Below are 22,508 nucleotides of genomic sequence, written 5' to 3' on the forward strand. Positions count from 1 at the left end.
ACATACACGGAGAGAGAGAGAGACGCCATTTGCTTTCAAAATAAGCTATAATCTCTTGTTTGTCTCTTCTGTGTGGGTGAGCGTGTTTGTGTGTTTGTGCGTTTGTGTGTTTGTGTATCTTCAGTGTGTGTTTATGTCTGTGTCATGATTCTGTTCTGTTTTGTTTTTTTTCATCTGTAGTCAGCTTTGGGTTTGTTTGTGTGTTTGTCCATGTGAGTCTCATTCTGTGTGCTTGTCTTAACGGCTTCGAATTTAGATGATGTATTCTTGGATGTGTGTGTGTGTGTGTGTGTGTGTGTGTGTGTGTCATAGGGACAAATTTCAGGCTTAAGACTAGTTAATTGGGTCAGGGTCCTCAGCATCAAAAACAAATGACAGAGGTGATATTCAAATTGCAAATATGCAAATGAGGCCTAGTGTTTTACCCTGGACTTCTTGTAACCATGGCAACCCATGAAACAACTTCCTTTTTGAAGCGCTGGTTACCAGGCAGCGTTACCTTACTCTTTATAAATGTGCATGTGTGTGTCTGTGAGTACATAGCTCCACCCAGGTTTGACTTCCATGGCATAGTAACTATTTTTGTCCGGCATCTCTCTGTAGGTACACGGCAACTGTCCCTTCACTGTCTCACTCAGCTGTCTCTGTTACTAGGGCCTCGGGGTTGTTAAGGAAGCATCTCCTGGGAAACCGGAGGAGGCAGCTGGGAAAAAGGGGAGACCAGGGTCTCCAGGAGTTCAGATATGTCTTCTAAAAGTGTTTCAGATGAGCCTGGGAAGACACTGGAGAGGCAGAGGGCAGACATTGTCTGGTTTTCTTTATAAATATTTGCTAAAAAGTGAGAAAAAAAACATAGAGGAGATACTGAAAATGTGTTCAAAATGTTGTATCTGTCAAAAAAAAAGAGATAGTTACATATGCTGCAATCAATTCAACAGTTCTTTTTACACTAAATCACACAGTTATATAGTAAAGGCTGCTCTCTGGGCTGTGGTCATACTTGTTTATGGTATTTCTGAAATTAATTTTACGGCCGTACAGGCTGTTTAGCATGTTGTGTAAGACCAAATACAAATGTTTGTTTTTACTGTTAACAAATTTCAAAGCATACTGTAAGTTCTCTACCTTGCATGCAGTCCTGGGTTTCAGTTATAATGTTTTATATATGTCTATATATATGTTTGTTAGTGTTTCTCCTCTTAAAGTCAAGACTTCTTTGAAACTATGTAAAATACTCTGCTATTACTCATATTTTGTGTCACATGGTTTTGGGCTTGTGCCCCGCCCACCACTGCTGTTTCCTATTGATCGACAGGTGAAACAGCAGCGTGAAACACGATGGTCAGTGGAGAAAACCTCAGAGAGACTCATCCAAACCTTTTTGAGCCTCAGTCGGACACAAACCCCGGAGTTTGTTGAGGAGTGAGGAGTTTGTTGGAAGACGAAACAGGGTTAGCGCGGTTAGCATCTTTTATTTGTTTGTGTTGTTTGTTATCTTGTAATGGGCAGTAGCTGAGTGAATGTTAGTGGCTGTGCTACTGCAAAGTCTTGCTCTGTGCGCCGACAAGGTTTCGTGTTTTTTTTAAATTGAAGTTTCTGAGCTAAAGTCTTTTATCACAGATTTGTCAGATTAAGGACAGTAAATACAAACTGTTAATACGTAAGCAAAGTCTATGCAGTCATCAGCTTTCAACCACAACCCATAGTTACGTTTTATTGCTATGTGACCTCTAGTGGCTGTAGTGATTATGACAGGATCAAAGGGTAAAGTCAAGTGATGTATAAACACTGATGAAGTCCATGTCAGGAGGACTGGGGTGAATAGATGGGCTGACAAAACCCAGGACTCTGCTGTTTGTTTCCCATTTCAAACCAAGTCTTTGTTGTTTCTATTATTCACAGTCATAACCATGACAACAAAGGTCGTCTAACTTTAAGGGAGAACTTATTTTAACCCAAACCATGATCTTTTCCTGAACCTAACCAAGTAATTTGTGTGTGTGGGTGTGTATATGTGTGCGTGTGTGTGCGTGTTGATGTGTTAAACTCAGTGTGACTATACTTTTTCCACCTTGTTAGTGGATCTGGCAGGTGTTGGAGAGGTAGGTGGTGGTGGGTGACAAGAGATAGAGAGTGTTGATATAATTAAAAACTAATTTTGAGGGTTATTACTTTTTCACCTGATTTCATCTAAATCTGGCAGGTTGTTGCTGAGGAAGAGACAGGAAAATATATAAAGACAGAGAGAGAGAGAAAGAGAGCAATGACAGCCAAGACTGAGAATCTCCATGTAATAATTAAAACCCCCCTTTGAAGGGTTCTTTTCTCAACACCCAACTACCGCACAACCAAAAAAGAGCCCTTCTCTTTAAAGTCATAACATTGATCATGATCTCAGACCCCTCCGGTCGTCATATGAAACGTGTGTTTTCACAGTTTGTTTGTGAAAGAAAATTAGCTCACTGCTCCCTCACAGGACGGTCACTGACTTATCCAATTCCTTCCTTTGAAGTCATGAAGGGAGGCATTTGTTTGCGCTCGGGGTGGGGAGGGAGGCTTCACCCCTAACAGCTCTCTCGAAGGCGAGGGGGTTGGATCTGTTTGGTTCCTGCCAAGGCACTTCAATCAATTTATTAATTAGGCACAATTATACTGTTAATTAGGAGCTGATGGTAAATTGATGAGTTGTGATTGTTGTCTTCTTCCGTGTCCTCAGAGGGATGGAAAGGTGAATTGGAGAGAGAGACTGAGGGAGAGTGATAATAGAGTGGGAGCGGGAAAGTGAGTGAGTTAGGAAGGAGAGTAAAGAGTGACAATTACTGTGTATTACACGTTGCTGTACAACAAGTACACTTCACAGAAAATGAATCGGGTCTGTGAAGAGCCAACAGTTTGAAACCCAACCTTCCTGCACCAGCTGCGACTTTGTGTGTGTGTGTTTGTGTGAGACTGTACAGTCTACCGACAAGAGGTACTGGAACAAAAGGCAGCCTGACAGGTCTTAGGGCCGTCACTGTAACAACATGTAATTACAGCCTGCATGGTACAGTGTGCATGTGAATATAACTGTGTAGGTGTCTGTACGTGTGTGTGTGTGTGTGTGTGTGTGTGTGTTACAAAGTGCAATTATAGCTTTAGTGCCTGAGAAAAAAATCTTGGCAAAATCTCTGCAAGTCTGAAATTAGCTGTTAAAAAAGGAAAGGAACAACATGCAGAGAAATCCCGTTTAAATGCAGCGTAATTAAAAGCTGTAAAAGTTATATTTAGCGGACATGAGAAGAAAATGCTAATGGTGTTTTGGTCGGGCAACTTGTGTAACTACCTTGTTTTTCTTCTAACTTCCTCTTCCTGTGTCTCTCACATACGCAAACACTTACTCTCAGGCTCATGCTGTTACTATAAGTGCACTTCATATAGGTCTTAGGGCACTGGTTGCCATGGAGACAGTGTTGCGGTGTTATAGGATGGAAGGGTCTCGACTGACAACAGCTCTTCTGATCTCTGCGAGAGGAAACTTTCTGACTCGCTGACGAAGTTGACAGCTGTCTCTTGACGGGTTCAGGATGTTGTCTGGTGAAGAAGTAAAGGAGTAAAGCTGAGCTCAGACCAGCAGAGCACAGGCTGTATGTATGTTCTGTGTACTCCTGGATATTCAAACCATGTGTCCACTCCTGTGGAGCAGGAAATGCATACTAATAGTGCAAATTTTCAGTTGCTGAATTAAATCTCCTGCAGGTATTCATGCTGCAGGAAAACCATGTACCTCTGGGAAGCAATCAGACCTCTCTGTTAAGGTGGTACAACCAAAAATGTAATTCTCTACAGCTGCAAGTGAGACAACTCAATACTCAGCTGAAACTGCTGTGCAGCTTATTGATAATCAAAGATATGCACAATAAACAGCAGTTCTGTTCTTGCTGCATGTGTTCTGAATGTCATGCTTTTTGTTTTTGTTTTTTATTGCATTTCTAATGAATCTCCATTGCTTAAAGTGAACTCTATGACAGCCTGTGTGCAATGTTTTTTGACCTTTACTTCTTTTGTTGTTCTTTATAATTAATTTAATCTTATTCTTGGAACTGGGACATGTTAATTCACAGTTAAAAATAGTCCCCCAGCAAGTGCACTATCTACTCCTGCTTGAGTAATGCTTGATCAAATCCACAGCGGTTTCAGGACACGACAGAGCCTTTTAACAGTATCTCAGACTTGGTTGTATTTAAGCATAATGCTAACATCAGCATGCTAACGTGCTTATCAGCAGTGAACACAAAGTAGGCCAACAGCTGAGGCTGATGGGAATGGAATTAGGTTTGTAGGTATTTAGTCATAAATCAAAGAATTGGACACATTTAAATTTTGGCTTGAGTAAAGAAAAAGTTAAGAGATTGCTTGACTTTTTTTACAATTTACTCAGACATGGACATGAATGTCTGTACCAAATTTGATGGCAGTTCAGCTAATATTTCACTCAGAATCAAAAATGTGAAACTCTGTGTTGGCACTAGAGGAAAGGTCAGAGGGATTCATCTTTTACGGACCATGAATGTCTGTACAGACATTAATACAATCCATAGTTATTTAAGACTTGACCAAAGTGGAACAGCCAAAGCGACATTGCCATCCCAAGAGCCATGGGGCCAGCATGGCTCTATATTCATGATCACAAGATGAACGTCTTCAGTAAGTGTGAATTGTTGATCTTTGGTTTTTTTTTTGAGACAATAATTAAAAATATTGAATAACACCAGCTGTATACATGTGTGTAATAAACGTAATTATTTTTCCAGGACATCTTATTGGGAGTATGCTTTGAAATATAACTAACCAATTTCCTGTTTGTTGGATCTTTTTTGTTTTTAGGTAAAAATAAATTGTTTTTATCTTGATATTATACATTTAAGGTTAATCATAAAAAAATAAAATAAAATGAATGTTTCTATTGCCTGATGAAAGTGGGACATGAGTCGGAAGAACTTTTTGAGAGTTAGAAAGTTTTAATAACTTTCGATGCAAAGAGTAGAGGTTTTGCAAAAAAGAGAAAGAAAAAAGATAATGAGTTTCACAAAATAGATAACATTACATCTCCTCTTCCCTCAGTTTCACACACACACACACACACACACACACACACACACACACACACACACACACACACGTACACTTGCAGAGTTTTCTAAAGATTTCTTTCCTTACTGTTTGTGATTATCTATTTTTCATCAGAAAAATAGATCTGAGGTGAAATCTCTCCTCAGTGCTCCCCTAACAATAGAAGTAGTAATGTCCTATGTGGTAGATGGTACTTCTGAATCTTACACCTCAGATGCTGTCACATCACAGCGTCACCCAGTATTATCTATAAACGTGTCATTTTATTTACGCTTTTTCTTCCTTCCCTTAACAGATTGCATGCTTTCCCCTCTCTCTTTCTCTCTCTCAGATAATGCTACTGTGATTGCTGTAAATCTTAGTGATTATGTTTCAGGGCAGATCCAGGCTTATCCACAGGCAGGATCTGTTAGGAGCGGTGATGGCAGCGTCAGCGGTGGGCATAGGGTTTGGGCCGGAATCAAGGCAATACTCTGCTGAATTATCTTCCCTGAAATGAGTTTCCTGAAGTATCTTCTCTCATCAGAGGCATGATTACTGTAGGAAGCTGGAGGGGGGTGTCCGCAGGCCCTCGAAGATGCTACAGAGATTGAGTCAAATGAAAACAAATGAGCTATCACACATATGGCAGATTGATGCCGTACATCACACATGGAGATGCTTATATGAGTTAATGGAAAGCCTCACGTGCTTGAAATAATTAGTTTTTCATTTGTTTTAGGGTAATGAGGATTTTCCAGTAGATTGATCCCGTGACCAAAAAACCTGGATCAGAGTTCCATGTAGAGTTGAAGTACATGTAACTTTTCACAGTTCACAACTGGTAATAGCAAAGTACATTTACACAAGACATATCAAGTGCGAAGTGAAGGCGCTTTGAGAGATGTCTTTAAATTCTCCTTTTGAGGACTTCTGGCCTAGACTTTGTCAACATGTACATAAAAAACAACACACAAAGGACCAGCCTCTCTTGTGTGTAGGTGTCTTACCTTCAGACATGTTAAGAAAAGAGCTGTTAAACAGAAGCAGCAGCCAGGGATCATCACAGAAGGCCAGAATATGAAAAAACGCTGTGAAGGAATCTCTATCTCAGCAAGTCATTTCTTTTATCATTTGTTCCTCAAGCAATGGAAACTTTACAGGGAAATATTTGCTCCAGGGAAGATGAGACACCGAGAGACGTAACCATATGGTCCTCAGTCTCATATGGCTGTTTCCTCTGAAATCACACACACACGCCAACTTACACAACCAATTTAAAAAAGTGTTCACAGGCCTGAACTCATGGACACATGCACTTACTTTGATACATGTGTGCACACACACACACAAGCACAAATACACACAAACACAGATAATGATGCAACAAAACAGCAATAACTGCAGCAGCACTCTGATGATAATTACTGTAGCAGTGGTGTGGATGCCTGGAGAAAGTGTTTGTGGACTGCAGATGAGAGGAGAGGTTGGTCCACACAGAGGTGGCATCATGCCCCGAACAGACCGGCCGCAGAGGAGTTCCTTCAAAGTTTGTTGTGGTGCAGCAGACACGGGTCAGATAAGACAGGAACATCAGACTGCAGAGTCGAATCAGACCAGACAGCAGGTTTCAGCTCAGCTGCTGAGAGACAGCGCAGCAGTCGCTGTGAATTTATGTAGAATTAATTTTAATAAATCAAGTTAGAAGAGCTGAATGGGAACTGAAAAGTTCAACAAAAAAAAGAGTTTCTCAAACCATAAATGTTATGCAAAGCCCGGTCAATGATTGGAATGAAGTTTGTGATGTTAGAGCTCGGCATTATAGAAATTGTCAAGGTTCCGATGTCCAGTACACACACCAACACACAGTATATCCTTCAAGTTACAGTAAAGATGCACTGAATATCTGCTGTGACAGTGCAGAGCAGCCCCAGGTAGGGAGTCTGTTCAAAGTTTGAAAAAAAAAAAAAGAGAGATAGAGCACAATTCAATTGAACAGTAAAAAAAGAGAAGAAGAATGTTTATTTGCTGCTGTCACCTTGTGATTTTTTTAGAGGATAACAAAAAGTGTTTCTTGGCTCCGTGTGACAGAGTCAGAAAAGCCTTTATGCACGTTGTTAGTTGTGAAAGCTGTTTTGATTTTTCTTGTCTTGTTTTTTGCACGTTTTCTTTGCTCTTTGGTTGTGTGATGTGTTTTTTACCTTGGGTTTCTTTTTTTTCAAAAAACTCCACCTCCTCCACCTCCACCTGGCAGGCTGTGCAGGAAGCGGATGTCCACGGTGCTTGTGATGTTGGCCTGATGGCTGGCGCAGATTGAGTTTTGGAGGTTGGATTGGTGGAAGCCAGTGATGAAAAGGACCTGGGGTTCAACATGCTGCCGCTGGCCAAGTGACAAGGCAAGCTGTCAGCCGTCCTTCAAAATTGAGGGAGATTTTGGCAGGACTAACATTGTGCAGCATGAGATTCCTACAAAGGATGCTAAGTAAGTAAGGGAGCAATTCTGGCCTTTGCCCCCCACCCTTTACCACCTCTTTAGGCATATTTGAGTTCCAGGGCATGTCACTCTCCTCTATAATGTGCTTCCAACCTTCCAGTGCTTAATGCAGCGCTGCCACAGTGGCCAAATAACTGAATTGTTGTTGCTGTATCTTGGGCTTGGAAATGGACCATCATGGAAAAATTTAAAGACTGTTTTTGACAGGTGCCAAGATTGTGGAGTTTACTAATTACAACCCTATAACTCATCTGCAGTCTGCTAGACCGGAGGCAGTGGAGCAGTGGTGGGTGGCCCAACTGGCCTCCTTTGACTCTGAGGTCAAGAACAGAGTTGGAGGGAAGAATACCAATGCAGATTCTCTACCTGGGGGCCAGATGCATAAACCTCTGTGTAGATTTATGACTAAAACTATGTGTACACACGAAACCAGAAATATACATACGCATTCTTTGTGTCAGAATTATGAAGGCGTATGCATGATTCTGTTTAATAAAACTCACTCATTTAGAAATTGGGTGCACATGCACAAGCCTAATTTCCACTCCCACAATTAGCCATAAATGGATGAAGACACTCCTTTAATCCGTCAGTTTGCAGACAAAAACAAAAGTTATCAGACATGGCACAGAAAAGAACGACAAAAGAAGAAACGCAACTTCACTGATTGTTGGTCGGGTCACAAACGGGAGCTCATCAGTTTGCTTTAGTACAATTACTCCAACTGTAAAGTCCTGTTTTACTCTGAACTTCATTTGTCGGGGCTAGAGACGTCTTCACTGGGCTCCAGACAGGCATGTGAAAATGTGATTAGCAAATATTATAATAATATGGAAACAGTTTGAATGCCTCACAATTAATAATGAGGATATAATAAGCAATGCTACAGGAAACAATGAAAACAGTTATTTATGTTTTTGAACTGTCAAATTGTTTTTGCTGTGTAAACAACAGAACTTATAACAATAATGAACGAGAGCTCTATGAAGTTCTGTGTCTCTGTGTCTCCTCTTCATTTTGCATTTTCACTTCGCTGTATCGAACTTTGCCGCTCTGAAAAACCATGTACATGCATGGTCAAAAGAATGCCTGAGGCACATTCTGTGTTTCTCAATACCAATCCATGTGCGGGAAATGGCGTATGCATGGTTTTTGTGTGTATGCTGGGTGTGCCCCAGTGTCCTACAACCCCAGGGCCCCCTGAGCAAACTGTCTCTGATGCAACTGGTGCTCCTTCTTGCTGCGGCAGCACGCAGACTGGACGACACCCCTGAGGACATGTGTGGAGGACGCGAGGCTGCACAGATGTCAGACCTGGACATTCAGGTCATATGAAGGTATGTGGAATAATGCAAAATGCCAAGTGGTCATGAAAAGGAAAATGTTATCTGCCAGTGCAGCTGGACTGGTGCGACAACATACAGAGACTTTGTATCCAGGGATTCATTCTGTGCCATAAAGTAACTGACCCCAACACATATGAGTTTCAGTTTCAGTTGTGTGTCGTGCCTCCAGGCATCAAGAGATGTGGAGACAGCATCACGAGGCCACTGCTCATGCAGGGGCAGAGAGGACACTGAACAGCTTGAGACGACACTTCTTCTGGGTCAACATGGGGGAGGGGGCAGAGGTGAGCCATGGGCCCCTTTAAACCCTACTGATGTTGATGTCACATATAGTACACCAAGTGACGGCTACCAATACATCCCAGTTATGACAAACATGTTGAGCGTGGGCTCTGCCAGCTACATGCCAGCCGGGGATTTGTGAGACAGGGGGAGAAACAGGAAACAACAGAAACAACTCTACGGGGTTAGGCCAGAGAAAAGAGGCAAAGAGAAGGGTCTACACGGGAATGACTGTAAACTGTGCACAGCCCCTTATGTTTAGTCCCCAGAGCAGAGGGCTTAAATACCAATATTGTACTACACTGCTGACATAGATCAGACAGCAGTATACAGAAGAAGGTAAGGTACAGCCAAGGTGTTCATCTGGGCCAAGCAAGGGCCAACTACCAGCTCGCTATACAGCCTGAACCGTCACAGACACTGCCAACCTTTGGCTATGGGGGGGTGTGACAGGGTCAGAAATGCCTTTATGCGTTTTATTATTTAAATGCTGTTTTTTATTTTACTTTGCATGCCTGTGTGATGTAAAAACACACCACCTTGGGTTGTTGTGTGTTATCATATTAATTCTCCATTTTTAACGATTTGGGTTGCTTTCAATATTTCGTTTGAGGTGTGTATTTTTAATTTGGAAAACAAACTGTGCAATGACCTGTGGACAGCCACGCCTCAATCAGACACTAATCACAGATGAGCAACGGCCACAGATAATAAGGATTCCACACTGTCAGAGACAGACAGAGGCAGGAGTTCCAGGAAGCAGCCCAGCGTGCAGTGGAGCGGAGACCACGTGCAGCAGCCAGCGCCCGCCAACGCAGTTTCACTCCGGTTGGTCAGCTATGAGTATCCTGTGGCAGATTTGGCTGGTGGGCACAGCAAGGCAGAAGAGTTGTAGCTGGGACCAGGATTAACTAATTAGCAATCAGGAACACACTACTCGCCCTGTTTTTATTACCCCACAGATCCAGTGGGGTTCAAGAGCCTGGGGGGCTGGTGTGGGAGAGTCACACGTGTGTAATTCAGACTGTAAAGAAGTGACTGCAACAAGATACTGGACATGAGGAAGATTCCTAGAATAGCTGAAGCTGCCTCTGAATATTTATCTGTAAAATACATCCACCATGACCTCCATAAATGTCAAACCTGCTGTCACCATCCAAATGCCAATTGAATTTCTTAGATTTTTTTTCTTTAGATGGAAGCACGGAAATAAACATTAGCAGGTACAAAAGGACAATAACAGCCAGTCACACAGTACCAATGTATTTTTTTAAAAAGGTTTCTATTCTTGTCAGTGCATTCTTTTGTTGTTCAGAAAACCTATTTATTTTAGCAAACCCATCTGATTTCACTTTGGACTTGTAGCTGCTTATACGGGGGAACAGGTAATGCCTTTGAATTGTACATCGTACATTTCCATTGAATTTATGAATGTTCTGTAGTCTCGGTGAAAGAAGCAAATCCCAGCATGCACTGTGCTGAAGGCACAGTGAATGGGGGGGGCTAGAATCTCAAAGGGAAAATGACAAGCAATCATACTTATTCACACCTATTGACAAATCCACCTGATGCTGTTTTATTATTTTTTCCCTCAAAGCACTGCACCCTAAATGGTTACAGTAGTGTACATAGTACTGTAGTAGGTTTTGTGAGAATTGTATATGAACATGATTTTGAACTGACAATGAGAAGTCTGAACACATTCAATAAAAAAAAAAGAAAACATCTCTCGGATTGTTTATGTGGATTATATTACTGATATCTGTGCTGTACTGTATCCAATTGGGTATTTTCAGTTTCTGAATGCCTGCACTGAGACCTGAGATCACAAAGGCTTTAAGAGAACATAGTTTGACTGAACATGTTTTAATGCAGGATAACATTTGTACATTAGCAGTGAAAACCACTGTAATTCAAACCTTTGGAGGGACTATAAGAGCAGCGCTGCTTCTGCAGGGCAGACTGGATGCTACTGTGACTCGTTTTCTGAACATGACAGGAGGGTCCAGATGGGCGGGGCTAGCTGCTTAGCATGCTAACTGCAGTAGAATTAAAGAAGTGATAGAAATAGAAGCAAAAGAAGAGAATATAGTGGTGCTGCCGTGCACTGCTGGAGACAGCTATTGGCAAATAAAGGAGCAAGTTTGATGCTGAATTGACAACGTTTCTTCTAGACTGGTAAAGTAAGTAAAGTTATCAATGCTAGAGTTGGCTATGTAGCAATAGAAAATAGCCCATAACTCATAAATAGCCCCTTTAATTACATTTATACAAATTAACTGCAAAAGACTTGTGGCTAAAAGTACCATGCTGTGTTGTGACTTTTTGAAGCAGTGTCTTTATATCTTTTGTTCTACAACTGCCCTCTAATGCCCGGATTGATTTCGCTCCATTTGCCAATACTTCCACCCACAACCCCCGCAATGAAGGTGACATTTGCTCTGCTTACTTCCTCCATAATGTAAAGGCCAACAGTTGAGGGGAAAAGATGGAAATTCTGATCTCAGTGCTGATGATCAGCATACTTCCACTGTTTCTTTCAAAGCTATGTCAGCACAAACCTGAGACCACAAAATGATCTCATCTCCAGAGAAACTCAACATCAACAACCTGGGTATGACTGTGCTTTTATAAATGGGCATCTCTCAGCAGGCAGCTATGGTTGTTATTTGGTGGGCCTAGTTGTTCTGTACAGTGTCACCACTGTAAATGGGAGGCCACTCTCAGTAACCTTTGAGTTAGTTTCATTTCCTGCATGTACTGGCAAATTCAAATACACTATTCAGCAAGTCAATAGCCAACTGATTTTTTGTTTCAGCTCAGTATACTGCAGTCCCTGACTACATAAAGGAAGGTAAGGGGAGGAAGAAACTCTGAAAGTGAGATGCAGTTTTATTACAGTGACTGATTGAGAGCTTATTCAGTCCTCAGTGAGCATTTGGGTTTTTGTAAGATCAGCTTGCACTCACATACCAACGATTTCAAACAAAAATAGACTAGAATGGGAAGTCTGAGAGGGAATATTTTTATTACATTAGTCCAAACTGGTCTATCTGCAGCACCAGTCCTGTCTGCCCACGCACAGCAGGTTACATAAATGGTTTCGATGCTCTAGCCCACTCAGTGTTTTCGTGGGCAACCCACAAGTGAAAAAATGTGTATGTGTTCTCAAGTGACCTATGCTTCTCACACTGGGTGAAAAAGTTGCACCACTTGCAGCCAGTCTTCTGTGACCTCAGTGATTTAAGTTTGGTGCCACTGACATACTGTTCAACTATGACACCAGAGTTTTCCTAACCTCATCTAAGTGGATTTTAATGGCCTAACATCTGTATTTTAGTTGTCAGTATATATTCAATTTAAAGGCTTTGGCAGTGAACAATTTGCAGATACATACACAATGAACGTTATGTTTTTCGATTACAGGGATGGAGGCAGGAAAATAACATGTTATAACATGTCCAAGAAAATCAATTGTAACCACACAATCTATCAAGAAGACGTGAACTTGCAGTCGGAGTAAAGTCTGTCTCAGCCAGAACCTCAGAAAACAAACTTTTTGATCAGATAGTCCTAAAACTGCAGTTATAAATGACTGGACCTCTGCGTTTCCATGTGTGTCTGTACACATCTACATACACTTTACTGTCTTAGTGATTAATATGTTAGACAAACAGTATTAATCCAAAGCTATTCGCTCCTGAAAATGAATCAGACTGAGCTCCAAATCTAGAATATGATGCTGATGATCTTTATCTGTGCCGCTTCCTTATGTAATATCATCACAAAGATGTGAGGAGCAGTTGCAAAGGTTCAATGTATAGAGATTGTAGCAAGCACCATCTTTCTCTATCTTTCTAACCCCACTGTTTCTTTTCAAAGACCACTTCCCATCCTTTCAACACCCACCTCACTCTCTGTGACTTCAGGAGTCTCTTACCCTCCCTTTACCTGTTACACAGTTTTCATAAATAAGATCCAGCACGTGGATTAAAAACAGCATAGACACAGTCACAGGTCAGTGTATCTCCCCAAACAGAGTATTTCACAACTGAAAAGAACCACAAACAAGTAACAAAGATACAGAGACATGCCAGACATCTTTATTTTCCAGTGTAAGTGGGAATAATTTATTTTGTATTCAGTTTGCAGAGATGATTGCAGTCGATAAAAAAAAGAGAAAACTCACAAAAAAACCCCAACTATGAACCATGCACTCTAGACTCAATTGCAACACTGCCTCCGCCTCTTCAAGTATCTTCTCAACTCCTCTTCTTCTCACCTACTGCCTCTTAGCCATCTCTAACCTCCTCCTCTGTCTTTTCTTCACTTAATAAGGAAGCTGAGAGACAGAGGATTGAAAGGTAGAGATAGGAAAAAAGACAGAAACACAGGACAGAGCAGAGAGACGAGAAGGAATGGATATAAATAAGTGATTTTGTTTTGGCACAGCACATTTTTAGCATAGGTCAAAGAGAAAGAAAAAAACTAAAAACCCACTGCTGATTAAGAAAGAGATTAGAAAATACAAACAGTTTCTGGAAGCATGTAATCAAGCAAAATTGCTCATACGCTTGCTGAGGATGCATTTGTGTTTATTAAACAGGGAGGGAAACTCAGGAGTGGCAGACTTGCCCTTAAAAATGGTTATACGCCACTCAAAATTCAAAACATGCACTTTATTAATATAATGGAAATCAAATATAAATAACATGAATTTAAAATGGCACTTCTTGGAGCAGCAATAAAATGTACTAGCCTATGTAATTAAACTAAATACACATCTGCTTCAGAAACTTATTATGCCACTACAGAGATGGAACTGACTGCTTTTGTTATTATTATTATTATTTTTTTTTTGCGAAACATTTTAAATATTTACATGTTCCATATAAAACAATGAGTATCCAGTAAGTATCTGTATAGTGATCTAGTTTGTGGGAATTTAAAAATGCATCCTTACCCAGTCCATCTCAAGCTGTATTTTCATTTCAAGAACCAGCCTCAACTTTCCTGCTCTACAAAATCACTGATTAAAAAAATAGGAGGAACAGAGTTGCCTCTGTACGAGCGTTTACATCTGCAATACTGTAGCCCTCTTGACTACATTTTATTTTGTAGGTCTTAGCAAGTTTCAAAATTTTACAAGTTTCCTGAATCAAACTTTGCAATTTTCTAAATATTATAGGGAACAGATTGCTGAGTTTCAACACTTGGAGTAAATACTTTCCAAATAATAGCTATTGTAATCTGGAGATTATTGTAGTAAATGCACAGCAGGTCAACTGCACATGCACAAATTGTGTGATGCAATTCAACACGTATAAGATAACGAATGATTAATAAATATATAATCTGATGTTGTCCTTCAAGGCAATTGCCATTTTCAACACGATTAGTGATGAATTACAGGAAAATCATTGGATCTTTAAGTCTATAGACAACAATTACTGGATTTCAAAGCCCCCCACTGAACAGGCAAACTGCAATTTCATCCTATTTCAAGCTTAAGGTCACAACAAGTTTCAAGCTGCCGTCACAATAAATGATTTGCCCCGGTGAAGTGCCCTCAACATCCTAAATCCCGTCCAGCTCCAGAGGTGAGTTTCTGCAGCTGGATGTGTTCTATTGTTGTGCTGTAATATCCCACTGATGCTCCAGTGGTGATGAATTGGCCCCAGACTCTGCAGACCTGGAGACTGTTTTCTGTCACACACTGAACCTTTTTTATGTAGTGGCGACCTTTAGTTCAAAGTGGGACCAAATTGCTGCTGTTCTGGCTCACTAAGCTGCAGGGTTTTAGTGTCAGAGCAGCTTCAGTATGTGACAACCATAGAAAACCTCCATGATGGAGACAATATTCAATGTAAAAAATATATATGGGTCATTGACAAATAAAAAAAAAGTATTTTTAAAATGGATATTATGCATATTTTTGAAATTAGAATAATGTGTTTCAACAAGCCTTATTTGTGTTACGACATTTCAAAGTTTTAAATTCATTTTTTGACTGTATTTTTAACTTCATCACCTGAAAAATGTCAGGTGGCGCAACCAAATTTATATACTTTCCTTCTTTTTATTCTAAGTGAAACTTTTGGCAAGTATACCTGAGTTTGTCTATAGTGGCTAACACATTGTTACTTTGTGGTTGAGTTTTTTGTTAAGTATAATTTAAGATTCTTGCATTTCAGTGACCAGGTATTTAATATTTTTAATATCCAATTTTACATTTTAAAATGTAAAATGTAAAATATAAATATACAAATGAATCTATTTATTACAATAGCTATATACCTCATAGTCTTCAACCATTTGTTCACTTTAACCTATCATTTATTAGTTTAAATAAATATTTTACCTGGTCGCACCACCTGACGATTCAGTTGTGTCACCTGACTTTTGCAGCTAATTTCAAATTAAACAGGCTTCAACTTAGACACCTGTTTAACCTTTAGCCTTTGTTAGCAAGTTCATACATATAGTGTTTTAATAAAATGAAGACTTTTATAATAAAATAACATTTTCCTAGTTTTACCTTGGTTGTACCACCTGACATGAAAAGTGTACCAGCCCAACTATGAGTTGAAAGTAGCTATTTTTATCAATATTTGAGAGAGCTCTACAAACCTTTTCACTCATCAATAAAGATCACTTGGGGTCTCTCTGGCTAATGGAATATCCTGTTTGATGTTGTCACTATCATAGACTGTATATAAAAATGGACATCGACGCTGGCTCCGGAAAATGAAGCCAATGCGGAAGTGCCTTAAACCTGCATTCTATCGAATGACCATCAGGGGGCGACACCACTGGTTGCAAAAAGAAGTCCGATTGTATGGAAGTCTATGAGAAAATGACCCTACTTCTCACTTGGTTTATGACCCCAGTAAACATTTTCATAACGAGTTTATGGTCTCAATCGCTAGTTTCAAGTCTTCTTCAATACAACATGATGTTCATTTTTAAAATTATAGTCCCATTTAATTTAAAATAGACAATAAAGTAGGGTATCCATTGGGGCGTGGTTAACGTATGATTGACACATTGTGGCTTGTCAATCAAGAGCAGTCCCTTTTAACCATTAACTATTAAAATTACTGTAACACTTCGTAATAAAGTTTACCTCGACTTATGGAAAATGACTTCGGATTCAGCAGTGCTGCGTAGCCTAAAGATTGATGCTGTTGTCAGGTCGACAGTTTAGGTGGGCGGGCACAGTGACCTCGGCTCTTAGGTCAGCCCCACCCCTCGCTCCTACTCAGCTCCACCCTCTTCTCCAAATATGGTTTCTTCTGGTTTCAAAAAATCTAGATGGCGGCGGCCAAATTGCAAACTCAAGGCTTCAAAACGGCAATTAGCAAACCAATGGGTGACGTCACGGTGGGTTGCCACTTGGTCACTATTCACTTCAGAATAAAAGATGCATGTATACAGTTGCACCACCCTGACATTTGACAGTACACAAATTCCCAGACAAAGGTTTTTGAATTATCTTAACACCTTTAAAACTATTAATATTTGTGAATTTAGTTTATATGAAAGGTCTCAAACATGAAATCATGCCACAGTATCTATTTTGAATTTATTATTATTGAAACATCATAATTAATACTTTTCTCAGGCTGTTCATTAACTCGGACGGTTGCGCCACCTGACATTTTGGTGGTTTGAGATGCCAAAATATAAAATATATACATTATTATAATGTACTGAAAGCATGGTCAAACTACAGCAGTTTTATAGAATAAAATGATGCATGTCATGAATTAATTAAAATTATTTTAAAGGAAAGTAATACACTCGGACACAAAAATATGCACGTCATGTCAATGACCCATATATGGATACACTGTATATTGAGTGTACATCAATATGTGAAAGAAATGTAAAGCATCATGAAAGTCAAACTGCAAATCTCTGTTGAAATATTAGCGGTGAGAGTGGTCTCTGGAGAAGGACCTTTGGCTTGCACACTTTGGAGGGAGTGTTTCCAATCGAGCATCTGTCTTAAAATCAAAGGAACAGTGGGAATGGATGGATCCTCTTTTGGCCTGGATTTTTGCAACGTGTCTGCAATACCTTCGCAATGATTTTATGTCAGCTTCAGTAATTTTAAGATTCATGGTGTGCTCGTGTATTGTGTTTGAATAACTGTCAAGTAAACTGGATGAAACTTGTGTGGGCATCTGTACAGTGTGACTGTATGGTTGCTATAGTTACCTGTAAGGGTATCCATGGTACTTGGACCTGAAAATGGAGAGCAGGAAGCTGAAGAAAAACACCACCAGGCCAAGGCCGACCAGGCAGATGACTGCAAAGATACACATACACACACACACACACAGACACACACACACACACACACACACACACACACACACAAATACAAACACAAGGTCATCACACTAAATTTCTGGCTGGAATGGCAGTATCAGAATACAACATTATTGAAAAAAGACAATATGTGAAGACACTGCAACAAAACTAAAAACTAAACTGCGATAGATGATTTTGAATTTACATATTTTTCCAAACTTTTTTCCTGCAGACACCCTGATATATGCATAATAATTATTAGACAATGGCCTGTGAGACTATTTGATTTCTGGCTAAAGGCATCCATTTAAATCATTTCATGCACATTATAACCGCTGATGCAACGCTGTTTGATCTCTGTTCGAATTGAATGTGGTTGCAGGGTTTAGACACAGTACACACTAACAACATCTGCTTCTCTTCGTGCTGGTGGTTCACGCACAGACACAGACACAGACACACTCAGGGTTACATAGAAACTCTTGAATGATAACATAAAAAGATATTCACACACTAAAGTACTAGTTGTGCAAACTTCTAAAACAATACCTGGAGCTCATCACCGTGCCAAAACCCTTTAATATTTACCTTTATTTAGAGAACCCCTGAAAGTATATCCCACTGCCTCGCTCTCATTATCTATTTTGTGGTGTTGCAGAAAATTGTGTTTGCTTCCATTATCATCTTATTTCCTCAGTGGCTATTCTTAAGCGAAATATTCATAAGCGTGATGTGTGTCTGTGTGTGTGGGTGTATGAGTGTATGCACACACCCTTATGTGGCAGCTAATCCTTGAGAAGCACTGTGTTAAATTAAACTGTCACCACCGACTGATATTGTTAATCAGGGATTAGGATGAGGACCTCTCCTGGAGACTAAATAGTGAGATATCTGCTTGTTCCCTGAGTGTGTGTGTGTGTGTGTGTGTGTGAGTGAGAGAGTGAGAGAGAGAGAGAGAGAGAGAGAGAGAGAGAGAGAGAGAGAGAGAGAGAGAGAGAGAGAGAGAGAGAGATTAATAGAGAAGAGGCAATGTCAGAACAAAAGATTTGGCTGGGAAAATATAAGACAGATTCCCAGTGTCAATTTGTGTGAACGTGCTGTCATTCATCTTCAGGGCTCCAGTGTTTGTTTGTGTGTCTGTGTTTGTCTATGTGTGTGCGCATGTGTGTGTGTACTGTGATCTGTAATGCATATATGTATACAACTATGTTTGCTGCCATCGCTCAGTGTCAGCTCCATGACTGTCCACTTTCCTTTGTTTCACTTTCTACACACACCATCCATTTACTACTCAACATGAAAATCATGCTACACACACACACACACACACACACACACAGACATCAACTGATATGACATTCAAGTCCTAATCCATCTACCACAGGCATACACACTTACATATACAAACACACAGGAGGCCCACCCAGCAATCAGTGTGTGTGTGTGTGTGTGTGTATATACACGTGCTATTATCCACAAGGGTAAATTGTTCAAAACACTGTTAATTACTTTACATATAATATTTTTTGGAGTTCAGCTGACAGATTTGGGGTTAAATAAAGGTTATGCTGACAACTAATTCAAGAAAATGTCCTCACAAGTATTGTAAAACAAACCTGGTGTGCGTGACAATGCCTGAATTACTTGATTGAGAGCGCTGCATATTTGCGAGTGTCTTCAAGGAAAGCCCTTCTGCCCCTGTGTTCCCTGGGTTGCTGCGTCTATGAGTGCTGGTGAGTCTGTGTATCTTCATTAAGCATAGAGGGATGTATTTCCCATAGCTCATCAATTATGACTGAGAGATGTCTTAGTGTGCAACCATGGATAATATAACTCCCATATACACACACACTCAGCATGCTAATATGCTAAGAGATTTATGACCTTGGCGAAATGACAAGTTGCTTAAACTGAATGATGTCCCTCAATGACAAAGGTAGTAATCCCTCTTTTGACTGTGAGACTTGGCTCAATTCAAATCATGATATATTGGCATGTTAAAAATAAATTTACATTTCCCAACCCGGAGGAAGCAAGTGCACATATTAAGTTAAGCCTCATCTCATTTGGAGGATGCTAAACGGTTCTTAACTGTTTATTCTCTGATTAGTAACTGGCTGCAACTGGCTCAGCCCTTCGGAAACAATCACCCACAATTCGTTGTCTTTACACCAAATAGTGTTAGACTTTCTGGACCTCACTGTATGTGTCTGTGCAAATGAGGCCACACTTTTATCGTGTTCATCGGTACACAGCAACATCTGTGTGTATTTCAAGTGAAACATGTACAATTGCAGGCTTTGAAAACCAGTTTCTTCAGCATCCTCCAGTAAAGAGAACAAGTGCAGAAATAACTGAACATTGACAGCGGTGGAAGTTAACGACATTTACTTAAGCACTACACTTATGTGCAATTTGGAGATATTTGCACTTTTCTTGAACATTTTTCCATTTGATGCTACTTTATTCCGTTGCTTAGTTACACTTCACCACATTTTATTGTTACTGCACTACTTTTATTTGACATATTGTTATATTGCAGATTACAATTTTACAGACAAAACATATAATCTGTTTATAAAATATGATGCAGAGTAATAGATTAACCTGCCAGTAGATAAGAAGTTAAAATTAGCTTCACCTTGACCTCTTCCAAGATTAAAAAGCCTTTCACACATTTATGCATCAGTGGTAATAATAATTATCAAATAAAATGCATAGTAATATGACTGCTGCCTAAAGAGTACTTCTACTTTTCATTCTTTAAGTACATTTTGCTGTGATTTGCAGGCTTTTGCACTTTAACTTAAGTAAGATTTTGAAGGCAGGACAAGACTAGGTTTGTAAATTTGTAAATGAGTCTTGTTCTGTAATATAACTACTTTTTTGAAGTAAAGGATACAAGCATTCTCTTCACCACAGAACACATGGATAGCCATTTTTTGTCTTTCAGGGGTCAGCAAGAGGAAAAGTTACAGTAACAAAGAAAAAAAATAAAAAGGAAAACCTCAACTCTTTGCCTTTTGGGGTCATGTCCTATTGTTGGATGAATTTCAATTAAAAGTTAGAGTTTCCAGTGTCTTGAAATGTAGTACTTCTACCCTGCATGCTGGCATTTCACCAGAGAGAAATGGTAATTTTGGGGTTGTGGCTGCATTTTAAAGTTGTCTCTACTATATTTTGTTCTTTCACAGATCTATCTCCCTTTTTCCTGACTCCTCAATTTCTCTGTCCCATTCTGTCCTCTCCCTTCTTGATGTTTCACTCTCATTCACATTTCATCCTCCTTCACTTTCACTCTCCCTCTGACTCTCTCATCCCACCCACCACTCATACATCCACCGATATTGTATATGTAATGATTTTTTTTTTTAAACTCCATTTACTCGTTCGGTAACTCCCTTGCTGAGAAACAGTGTGTGCAGTGTGATTTCTGGTGCAGATGCCCATGGCAGCAGGAGATAACTTCCTGAGGCTTCACTCAGCAATATGGAAGCTATATGCCAGGGATTTAACACCCACATCCAATGATTACACTACAATTCAAGCTTAATCCTCTCTCTATTACTGACAGACGACTATTCTCTATGCTGCTTTATAATGCATTTATTTAATTTGTGTGTCCATATGTGTGTGAGGATGTCATTCCAGTGACAGTGCTGTGTAGGATGTTAAATTGTTCATTCTGTTCATGCTTGTGTGCCGACACTGTGTGTGTTTTACGTAACAGGTTTCTGTAAGCATTAGTATGCTTGCGCAGCAGTAAAATGTAATCTGCATGATGTGTTTGCTTCAGTTTATCAAATTTAGCAGGTGGTTAATATGCAAAGGAGGAGGTAGCTGGTATATTACAAAATACAAGTTTCTGCACCTAAGAAGAGAAGGAAAGAAGGGGGAGAGAAACAGAGCGAGAAGGAGAAAGACAGGATGAGGATGGACAAAGAGAGAGACCGGATGTGTACAGCCCTTTGTTATTTCAGTATCACACAGGTGATAATTATGTGAGCACAAATGCATATGTCTGTGTATGAAGATATGTGTGTGTGTGTGTGTGTGTGTGTGTATATGTGTGTGTTCTTCTTCAGTCTGATACTAAGAAACAAGTCCTGAGCTAGTTAAAAAGTCATTATCATTTTAATTGCCAAGCTTTAACGTTTCAAGGAGAACTCATGGGTAAAGTAGAACAAAAAGTTGATAATCTTGCCTTTAGATTTTTGTGTGTGTGTGTGTGTGTGTGTGAGTGTGTGTGTGAGAGAGGCAATTGAAAGGCTTCTCGAGTTTCTTTTTCATCACGCTGACTCTAATTAAATCCACTTGTGTGTAAATGTGTCTATGTTTGAGGTAATTACCAGTGCCGGCCATCTAATATCCAACTCCCCCTCTCATAATCTGGAGATTACGCAGAAACTCTGCTTGGATGTTCAAGGAAACAAGTGGAAAGCCAGTCTGTAATTAGTACGATCAAGTGACCACCTCCATCTGAATTAATGAACTGCCTTACACCTTGAACACCTCCAGACACACAAACAGATCTGTCATTTTTAGTCCACTGCGGTGCTTCAGAATACATCTGTACAAATAACAGGCTTCAACTCTGTCATCTTTGCAGTAGTGTTGAGCTTTTTAGCATTCGAGAGGATCAGAGAAATTTCACAGGAACTCCACGACAGCTTTGACATCAATTAAATATCCCCACTGTGACGACCCAGGGGGTCCTCTTGGGGGGGTATGGGATCTCTTTGCTGACCTGTCCCCTTGTCTGCAGCTGAGTAGTATATCTGGAACACCTGTGGCATGTGTTCCTGGTTATATACATCTCTGCTCCTCTCCACAGGCACAGCACAGTTGAGTTTGGTTATGTTGTCTTGGTTTAATCCTGATGTTTAGCTCTGCACCATGCAACATCTGCACTCACATATCTCACCCATGCACCCCATACACTATTTCCACACCTCAAACTAATTTGGTTTAATTTGGTT

The 22,508-nt window shown here is 40.1% G+C and overlaps 1 protein-coding gene and 1 long non-coding RNA gene across 2 annotated transcripts in view; one reads left to right on the forward strand and one right to left on the reverse strand.

The window, feature by feature from the left end:
- Positions 1–7,443: 7,443 nt before the first annotated feature.
- On the forward strand, positions 7,444–10,642 carry LOC139636209 (uncharacterized). Its single transcript, XR_011694358.1, has 3 exons — positions 7,444–7,570; positions 8,832–8,919; positions 9,098–10,642. It is a non-coding gene; the product is annotated as an uncharacterized lncRNA (long non-coding RNA).
- A 2,649-nt stretch (positions 10,643–13,291) lies between these two features.
- tusc3 (tumor suppressor candidate 3) overlaps positions 13,292–22,508 on the reverse strand; it is a 69,921-nt gene continuing 60,704 nt past the window's right edge. Inside the window, exons 9-10 of the mRNA XM_071504044.1 lie at positions 17,434–17,524; positions 13,292–13,552 (exon numbers count right to left, since the gene is read on the reverse strand). Coding sequence (XP_071360145.1) covers positions 13,537–13,552; positions 17,434–17,524 — 107 coding nt within the window. The 3' untranslated portion in view covers positions 13,292–13,536. The remainder of the gene's footprint in view (positions 13,553–17,433; positions 17,525–22,508) is intronic.

The sequence above is a fragment of the Trachinotus anak genome, unplaced genomic scaffold, assembly GCF_046630095.1.
Source record: "Trachinotus anak isolate AG129_WGS33_773 ecotype Australia unplaced genomic scaffold, CSIRO_AGI_Tana_v1 ptg000019l, whole genome shotgun sequence".
Taxonomy (NCBI): domain Eukaryota; kingdom Metazoa; phylum Chordata; class Actinopteri; order Carangiformes; family Carangidae; genus Trachinotus; species Trachinotus anak.